This window comes from Danio aesculapii, chromosome 5, assembly GCF_903798145.1.
Source record: "Danio aesculapii chromosome 5, fDanAes4.1, whole genome shotgun sequence".
Lineage (NCBI taxonomy): Eukaryota > Metazoa > Chordata > Actinopteri > Cypriniformes > Danionidae > Danio > Danio aesculapii.
In genome coordinates, this window is record NC_079439.1 from 65,175,945 (window position 1) to 65,186,162 (window position 10,218).

Sequence of the window (10,218 nt, forward strand, 5' to 3'; positions counted from 1 at the left end):
TTAAGTTGATCAAATTTAGCCTAAACCTATTTTATAGTTAGCCACAAAATTTATTAAAAGCAAAACACTAATCATAAATAATTGCCTTGTCGACTTGTTTCAAGTATCTTTTGGTATCAGTAAGGATTTGTAAGATAACGTTACCTCACTATATTTTTGCTGTGTATTTGAGCTGCAATATTTACAGAGTAAGCTACTTAAGTTGATCAAATTTAGACTAAACCTATTTTATAGTTAGCCACAAGATTTTATTAAAAGAAAAACACTAATCACAAATTATTGCCTTGTCGACTTGTTTCGAGGTATCTTTTGGTATCGGTAAGGATTTGTAAGATAATGTTAAGTCAGACACTATATTATTGCAGTGTGTTTTATTTATATACTGAATTATATACTGAGTAAGCTACTTAATTTGATTGAATTTAGCCTAAGCCTATTTTAGTTAGCCATGATGATTTATTAAAACAAAAACATTAATCATGAGCATAAGCATTTTTTTATGTGTTAAAGAATGGACGAGAGGCTTGTGAGTGTAGTCACATCACAAGTCACATTATTTGGGTTTTTTTCACACAAAACCACACTCTCTTTTAAAAATCTGTCTACAGCTTTTCATTGACATTTGAGAAAGTTGGGGAAGGTCTCATCTTTTATGACATTTTTGTTTTTCATTGCAATATTTTCCACACCAGCAATAATAAAGAAAAAAAGCACACATTCAATACATGAAATCCCTTTAAATTCACACAGTTTAAATTAAAACAAGGAACAAGACATAAGAAAAATGGGGGGAAAGGCAGTCTCACAGTAATTTTATTTTAACAATCCACTTAATACCTTTTTGAACAAATATCACCACCAATATGTTAATTAATCATGTTTTCTCATGGTATCTGGCTAGATTATGGCATCCAGTTCTGTGTAAAGCTTATAGTTTTGTCTAAATTAAGAAATCTTAACTTGTTTATATATTCTTATACATTTATATATTTAAGACAACCTCAAGCTAACATTTAAAGCTCTCTATATAAGTCTGTTAACGTAAGACAGCAAATTGTTTTGTGACTTTTTGAAGAAAATTCCATATCAATTCATTAAGAGTTTACTGTATTGAAAATAACCGTGATACCAGATTGATCATAAAACAAAAGACATACTGAAATCATACTAAAACATCACTTTTATTCCAATGAAAAAAGAACAATGTTAAACATTGCACCTTAAATTATTCTATCCACTTTCACAGTCTACCAATATGCACTAATTAATGCTAGGAATGGATTTACCCTGCCTTAAAACGGTTACTATTAGTATTACTCATATTGGTCCTGCTTTACATTAGGTGGCCTTAATTAATATGTACTTATTCTGAAATTAATCATTTGTTCCAATGTACTTATTGTGTAAAAATTGTTTTTACATTGTACTTATGATTAAATACATGCATGTGATTACATCTGTAATTAACTTTTGACCATCGTTAACCATCCCTTACACCTTAACCCGTCCCTAACCCTACCCATGTCCCTCCTCAAGAGCACTGCAAGTGTTCTGCAACACATTATGAACACAGTAAGTACATCATATTTATTTGTCTATACAAGCACATAGCAGTTAATGCTACCTAATAGAAAGCGGGACCCTCATATATTACTTATCAGCAGATTAGACCACCACATGAACTGATGCATATGAACTGAGTCATGTAACTTCAGTGTCATCCCAAATGAAATTGCTCCCATCTGTTGGGAATCAATGAATTCATATTCAGCGTATGCTGAAACACTCTTTCCACTCGAGTTAAATGAGCACGCACCTGCCTAGAGATTATGCGGTGTTGTTTGTCACACTGATCTGTATTGTTTCGTGTGACAGCAGTTAGTAATATTATCCTTGGAAAGCATCAGTATGTTAATCGTTTTCCATGATGTTGTTTTACTTGAAATCTGCACAACACTTTTCTGAAAGAATCATTATTCAACCCAGGCTCATTGCAAATACGTGCCTCAGCTTAGATTGTTGCAAAATGTAAAATACGTTCCTCCTAATATGGTTCGTTGAAGGCTTCAGATGACATATCCATTGGAGGGTGCTGTGTACATTTATCATCCCAGGCTCATTCTGAAAACGTACTGCTATATACATTCATGAAGAGCGCCAACTATGTCCCAGGAGGTATATTTTTTTGCAGTTTTATTTTTCGTGAATCCACCAGAGGCCGCTGTGAATGCTTTTTGAGATCTTAAATTTCTCTCGCGAGTGCCATTCGCTCCTGCTGTAGTCACGTAAATCCACCAGAGACCGCTGTTGACTGACTAGCTGACTGAATGACTGGCCAATCGACTGACCCACACCCTCCTTCCCTAAACCCAACCAATAGTGTTTTCAAAAGCACCGATTGACCCGCCCACCCACTTCCTTAAACCCAACTGACAGTTTTAAATAGCAATCCAGAGAAACGAAAAGCTCTTGTCTGATTTTACCACGTTTTCAGATTTTACCACATTCTCACCCTGTTATTTACTTGTTTATTAAATTTTTGGGATTCTGTTTTTGCCTTTTCAGCTTTCTGGAACCGTTCTTTGCCAGAATCAAACACCGTCGTCATGGTCAACCCCTCCCAGTGTCTCAAGTTTTCCGATGCACATGGTGAGCCACTGGACAAACTGGTAACAGCAGGGAAGCCGTGCATTTAGAGGTAAGTGGTCAGCTGGTAAGCACAAAAAGGAACAGCGTCAAGATTAAATGCAGCATAGATACTTCTGGCTACATCATTCGCGATCTCCAGAAATGTATATAGGGCTATGTTTTCAGAATGAGCCTATGTTGACATTTATGCGAATGTAAAAAACGTGCTTATGGTGTGTGTAGTTATATGCGTCATTAACACATTTGTACACCTCCATGAGAAGACAGGGCTTGTCACCTTGTGATCACCTTGTGATTGACTGACGTAAATCTTTCCCTAAACCCAATCAATAGTGCTTTCAAAAGCAAACGTATAAGAAAATTACATCGCGGCCATGTAGTTTTACCTTGAATTTACATTGAGTTGCATTGCTTTTACCTGGTTTGTGCATCCGACCTCCACCAAATTTGAACCCAATTACAACACTGTCCTTGCAAGAAAACTGACCACTGCAGAAAAGTCCAACATACGAAGATAGACAGCTGAGGAAAATGTATTCAATTATAAATCATTGATACTTTTAAGTTATTTTGTGGTATTTATTTGTTGTTGTGAAAAGAGCTGCACAATATAATACTATAATGAACAATAATATATTCCTGTAAATATCCAATATAGACGCATTCTGAAAACGTAGCCCTATATAAAATTCTGGAGATCGCAAATTATGTAGCCAGAGGTACATATGGCTACATTTCGTCTTTAAAACGAACGCTACAGAGTGGTTTGACGTTGTTTCTTTTCGCGCTTACCTCTGTATGGACGGCTTTCCTGCTGATACCAAATTGTCTGGTGGCTCGCCGTGTATGTCGGTGGACTTGTGATGTGGAGCGGAGTTAACCGCGTTGACGGGGATTAAGTCCGACAAAGACAGGTTCCAGAAAGCATGTAAGACAAAAACAAAAGCCAAAAAATAAAATAAACAAGTAAATAACAGGGTGAGAATGTGGTAAATCTGAAAACGTGGTCAAAATCAGGCTGCCGCTAGGGCTTTTCTTTTTCTGGATTGCTTTTGAAAACACTGTCGATTGAGTTTTGGGAAGTGGGTGGGCGCTGGTCAATCGGTGCTTTTGAAAACACTATTGGTTGGGTTTAGGGAAGTAGGAGGGTGGGTCAGTCGGCCAGTTAGTCCACCCTCTGGTGGATTAACGAAAACAAAAACTGCAAAAAAACGTACCTCCTGGGACGAATTTTGCGCTCTCCAGAAATTTATATAAGGGAGCGTATTCAGAATAAGCCTGGATTGTAAATATAATTGGTGTGGAAAGGAACAAAAGTTGTTGGCATCATTTTCCACCATAGCATTCATTTGACTTTCTGCAGTTAAATGTATGTTGACATACGTTTTTGTATTTTCATAAAAATGAAGGCTGCAGCACGTATTTCCCATGAGTTTTGCAATTATCAGAACATACAAACTAGTGAGTGTTTCCATACCCTCTGAATCAGATCTGTTGGATTTGGACTCACCTCTGAGCATAACTTGACTGCAAAAATATTAAACAATTCAACATCATATAATCCTACTAATTAAAATAAACCTATATTACTCCCCCACTAAACCCCAACCTATTGGAAGACCTCTCAAAATGTGCATCCAGAGAGTTCAAGAGTTTGCAGAAGAATTCTATGGAAGTTTCACAGTCTCTAGCTGGAGCCTTCAGAGGTTTTGGACTTATGACTTAAGTCTGTTTCATCCTTTTCATCAGAGCCAAAAGAAACCCGCTGTTCATCCATGCGTTTGGATTGCACTCTCTGAATGAGGCTGAAGAAGTCTTCATCTGGGTCAGGTGCTGGAGGCAAAGAGCACCGCTGATCATTGATTCTGGAGGACTGGAGTGGAGGAGATAGGTCATAACATGTACATTCAAACATTTACATCATGTAAAATAAGTATTGAACACATCACCATTTATCAAAAAAAATATATTTCTAAAAGTGATTTTAACTTGAAAACTTCTCCAGATGTTGATAACAACCAAAGTAATTCATACATACAAAGAAAACAAAACTATTTAGATTAGGTTATGTGTAATAAAAATAAATGGCACAAAGAAAAATATTGAACACATGAAGAAAAGAAGGTGTAAAAAAAGCATGGAAAGCCCAGACAGCAGCTGAAGTCTCCAACCCAGGCTCATTCTGATTACGTACCCCGATATACATTTCTGGAGAGAACAAAATACGTCCCAGGAGGTATTTTTTTTGGCAGTTTTTGTTTTTGCGAATCCGCCAGAGGCCGCTGTGTATGCTTTTTTAGATCTCAAATTTCTCTCGCGAGTTCCATTCATGTCTGCTGTTCTCCAGGCCGCTGTTGACTAACTGACTGACGAACCGACCCATCTCCCCAACCCTCCCCCTTCCCTAAACCAAACCGCAGTGTTGTAAAAGCAATACACAAAAAAGAAAAGCCCCCTGATTTTTACCACATTTTCAGTACTTACCACCTTCTTACCCTGTTATTTACTTGTTTATTTAATTTTTTGCCTTCTGTTTTTGTCTTACCTGCTTTCTGGAACCGTTCTTCTCCGGACTTGAACCCTGTCATCACAGTCAATCCACTCAGCCTCTCAAGTCCACTGACGTACGCGTCAAACTACCGGACAAACTAGTAACAGCGTAAAAGCTGTCCACATGCAGGTAAGCGGTCAGCTGGTAAGCGAGAAAAGGAACGGCATCCGACTGCCCCGTAGCGTTCATTTTAAAGACGAAATGCAGCCATACGTAGCTCGGGCTACATAATTCGCAATCTCCAGAAACGTATATAGGGCTACGTTTTCAGAATGTCGTCCGTGCATCTCGTTCCCTATGTTTTTCTGCATCTCCTCAATGTAAATTAATACTAGCTGCTTCAGTTTTAACACCTACATTACCAGATGATGAAGATGAAACCACATTACAGCAAGACAATGATCCAATACACAGCCAAAGAAACTGTCTATTGGTTTCAGAAAATAAAATAAATCTGCTAGAATGGTCCAGCCAATCACCTGACCTGAACCCAATGGACATCCTAAATCTGATTTAATAGACGAGACCCATAGAGTAGTCAAGATTTGAAAACTCTGTTGAAGTCAGAAAAAAAAATCACACCTGAGCATTGCATTTGACTCCATTCTCCAGACAAGAGACATCTTGAAGCTGTCATTACCAAAAATACCCTTTAATACAGAGTATTTAATACATTTCAGTAGTTCAGCACTTTCTCTTTGTGTCGTTCCATGTTATTACACATAATAAATCTTTCAGAATTTTCTTTAGCTTTGTTTTTATTTGCATGCTTGGATTGATTGGGGTTTTTACCAAAATCTCAGTCAATTTCACATCAACCGTTTCTTATATACTGTATATTTAAAAATATATTTACCAGAAAACCATGATGTTTCCAATACTTATTTTACCCACTGTATACATTTTGCATTCATTATCAAATTTTGTTACCTGATACTTTATGAGCATGTTGAAAAACTCGTCACTAGGTTCCTGTGGACTACATGCTTCACACAAGTGTCCCACATTGTTCTGTGCTATCCTGATGCCCAGGCGGTCTCCTATACTGGCTCTCTGGTCGTCCAGTCTGCGGCTCTGCGAACTGGCTATCAGGTCAAAGAACTCCTCTGTCTGGGTGAGGGAGATGAGGGACGAGGATCCAGACAGTAAAGGGGACTGAGGCATGGAGGACTGGGGCCCAGACGTGGCCTCTTGGGCCTGGGCATTGGGCTGCTGAGGGTGCTGGCAGCGCCGGTTCTCCATGCCGCTGCTTCTGGGGTTTCTGAGCACAGTGAAAGGGCAGACCTCATTAGAGGTGACTGGGACTTAACCTTGAAAGGAATACAGAGCAAAAGATTAAGTCTTCTTGTGGCAGTTAGTGAAATGACTTGTTATGAACATTGATTTTGAAGTAGCCATTTTAGCAAATGAACAGAGGAACATTTATCATTAAGAAATTTAAATTTAAAGAGTTAGTTCATCAAAATAAGAAAATCTGCTCACTATCACCCTCAAATGGTTATAAACGTTTTTTTAATTATGTTGAACACAATGGAAGCTATTTTGAAGAAAGCTAAAAAACTTTAACCATTGACCTTCATAGTAGGAAAACCAAATACCATTGAAGCCAATGGTTACAGGTTTTTACCATTTTTCAAAATATCTCCTTTTGTGTTTAACAGAAGAAGAAAACTCATAAAGGGTTTGAATAGTAAAAGGGTAACAAGTAAAGGGTAAATGATGACCACATTTTCATTTTTGGGGTGAACTATCCCTTTAATTCACTTTAATTCCTACTTTAACTTCCAGCTTATTTCCTGCCTATTGTTAAAATATCAGCTGTTTATTAATACTTACTGAGTAAATATCATCTCATTCTATATACAGTACCTAAACACAATTACTACCTTAAGTCTTTCCACTTTACTACCTTAGTCTTAGTTAATGCTTTTTTTAAAGTGAGAATTGTACCTTAAAGGAACACTCCACTTTATTGAGAAACATTTAACATTTAGAGATTTTAGTTTAAAGTGTTAGTTCACCCAAAAATGAAAATTTACTCACTATTTACTCACCCTCAAATAGTTATAAACCTTTATGAGTTTTTTTTTTCTATTTTGTTAGAAGATATTTTGAAGAAAGCTAAAAACCTGTAACCATTGACTTCCATATTAGGAAAACCAAATACTATTGAAGCCAATGGTTACAAGTTTTATCATTTTTCAAAATATCTTCTTCTGTGTTCAACAGAAGAAGGAAACTCATAAAGGATTTTACAAGTAAAAAGGTAACAAGTAAAGGGTAAATGATGACCAAATTTGCATTTTTTGGTGAACTATCCCTTTAATTTGCTTTATTTCCTACCTTACTTCCAGTTTATTACCTGCCTATTGTTATAATATTAGCTGTATATTAGTATTTAAAAGGCGACAAAGTGGCTCAGTGGTTAGCACTGTTGCCCACAGCAAGAGCGTCGCTGGTTCGAGTCCTGGCTGGGCCAGTTGGCATTTCTGTGTGGAGATTGCATGTTCTCCTCGTGTTGGGGTTTCCTCCGGGTGCTCTGGTTTCCCCCACAGTCCAAAGACATGCGCTGTAGGTGAATTGAATAATCTAAATTGGCTGTGGTGGATGAGTGTGTGTAAATGTGAGAGTGTATGGATGTTTCCCATTACTGGGTTGCAGCTGGAAGGGCATCCACTGTGTAAAACATATGCTGGAATAGTTGGCGGTTCATTCCACTGTGGCGACCTCTAAAATGGAGACTAAGCTGAAGGAAAATTAATGAATGAAAGGGTTTGACAAGTAAAAGGGTAACAAGAAACGGGTAAATGATGACCAAATGATAATTTTTGGGTGAACTATCCCTATAAGTCACTTTAATGTCTATTTTAACTTCTAGCTTATTACCTGCCTGTTGTAAAATATTAGCTGTATTATTACTTATAAAGTATGATCTTATTCTGTATACCTAAACAAAATTGCTACCTAAGCAGCACATTTGTAGTACATTGAGTTAAAATCTTAGGTAATGGTTTGTTAAAAGTGAGAATTGTACCTTAAAGAAACACTCCACTTTTTTGACAATATGCTCATTTTACAACTCTCCTACTTATAAAGTTTGACCAATTTTTTAAAATAAATCTATCTAATTTCAGTGTCTGAATAGGGTATATGCAGAGCTAGTGTTTCTTCCCATACTGATAAACGTCCGGTGAACGGTTAATGTGACTTTTTTCCATTTTATACGGTTCCTTTTACAGCATCGATGTTGAAATGTAATTAAAATATAATCAGTTAAATAGACTTTGGCATTCATTTAGTTGCTCAAGCGTAAAACGAGATGAAATGCCATTTACACGCACGCGCCCGTCAGAATTAGCAGGCTAGCGCAGAAGCTCCATTGAATATACTGGGGTAAAATAAATGTCCATATTTTAAAGACAAGGCGGGGGAAAATGTAATTTAATGCAGTGCTTCTTGTACATTCTGAGAGCCACTTTATATCGGATATCACTCCGCCAGTGGACATCGCTGATTTTTAAAGAAAACAGATTTTGTAACTGCAAACAGTTCACCGGAAACGCTTGGCCCATAAATTAAAAGTCTGTCTGCATACTTTTACATATACCCTATATAGTTCTGAGTTGTCTCTCATATCATTGCACCCGCTGCAGACATAATACGGCAGCAAAGTTCCTTTCGTCAATTGGTAAAGTTTGTTCCTCACCACTGTCGCTCCTGGCTTGCTTGGTTTGGGACTTGTGGAGCTGCGCATCGATGGATTTGCACTTCAGTATTTGAACTTTCAGCAGTGAAAATTAAACCACACCGAACTAAACTTCAACTCAGACTGACACAGTTTTCAATTTACTAGAACTTCTATGTTTAGCTGCTTTGACACAATCTACATTGTAAAAGCGTCATACAAATATACATTAATTAAATTGAACTATATATAAACTTTTCATATGCAATCAGTCTTAATTCATGAAGTTATAACAGAAGAGTCGAGCTTTAAATTGGAAATTTGTCTAAACTCTTTGATCATTTTTTTTTTTGAGCGAGATGCTAATGGTCTAATCGGATTCAATTACTTATGCTAAGCTAAGCTAAACGTGATCCCGCCAGACACAGAGAACGGCTGAATAGATAAAAAAAAACTGTTTAACTCTAGGGAAGTTGTTAAGAAAGCATAATAGGTGGCGTGTTCCTTTAAAAGAAAGTGTGACAAACTTGAAGCACATTAAAAACTTTTCAAAGCAGGCTTTAAAACAGCATGAAGCATGCATATGAGCAAAGTTGGAATGAGTGAACATTTTAAATAAAAAAACTAACATTTTATATCACTTTGTTCATTCTGTCAATATTCGCTAAACTTAAAAAGTAAATAAAAGGAATTAAAAACGAGCAGAAGATTTAACATTATACTAAACATTTGATATATTGCAATATTTAAACAACACATATTTTAGAAATGACAAAAGTTTGACTTACAGATTTATCCTTTTCAAATAAAATCCAAAAACCATAAAGTTCACAAAGGCGCTCTCTACGGGGACTTCATCTGAGATCCGCCATACACCAATTGCCACAGCCTCTGGCACTAAATGATTTTCTTGGCAGACATGACAACGGACCTTACTCTCCCAAGACTGAAACGTGCATGTTATTGAATATCTTCCAAAAACAGAAAAATCTAAATAAATGTATGTTAAAAAATGGCTTATATTCCAGCAAAAATGAGGATGACTTCCCTATGTTCCACACCCAGGTTTCCAATGTGCAGGGTTGTCTGTTTTTCGAGGGGGAGAGAAAGGGAGAGTGAGGGGGGGAGAGATAGAGAGAAATGGGGCGCAGTTGCCCCTCTCCGCTTACATCATGGTTGCTATAGGAACTGGAAATCGGCTTCCAAATCTCGCTCCCGTTGTTCACTCAAACACAGACATACACACACCAACAAGAACACACACTGTCTGGTGCACACACACACACACACACACACTGGCTTGCATTCCTGCATTGTTCAGTTCTATTCATCG

The 10,218-nt window shown here is 37.2% G+C and overlaps 1 protein-coding gene across 1 annotated transcript; it reads right to left on the reverse strand.

Moving 5' to 3' along the window:
• Positions 1 to 2,432: 2,432 nt before the first annotated feature.
• On the reverse strand, positions 2,433 to 10,036 carry gpsm1a (G protein signaling modulator 1a). Its single transcript, XM_056457084.1, has 3 exons — positions 9,674 to 10,036; positions 6,131 to 6,510; positions 2,433 to 4,522 (listed from the first exon to the last, which is right to left on the reverse strand). The coding sequence occupies exons 2-3, from the start codon at positions 6,440 to 6,442 to the stop codon at positions 4,337 to 4,339; spliced, it is 498 nt and encodes a 165-aa protein (XP_056313059.1). The 5' UTR covers positions 6,443 to 6,510; positions 9,674 to 10,036; the 3' UTR covers positions 2,433 to 4,336.
• Between the last annotated feature and the right edge of the window lie 182 nt (positions 10,037 to 10,218).

What these genes read in the sequence shown, in the direction of transcription:
- gpsm1a (XM_056457084.1), bottom strand. Translation starts at nt 6,442, where the DNA reads ATGGAGAACCGGCGCTGCCAGCACCCTCAGCAGCCCAATGCCCAGGCC. An exon ending in ACATGCTCATAAAGTATCAG is followed by an intron (nt 4,523 to 6,130) that starts GTAACAAAATTT and finishes CCTCCACTCCAG; the next exon opens with TCCTCCAGAATCAATGATCA.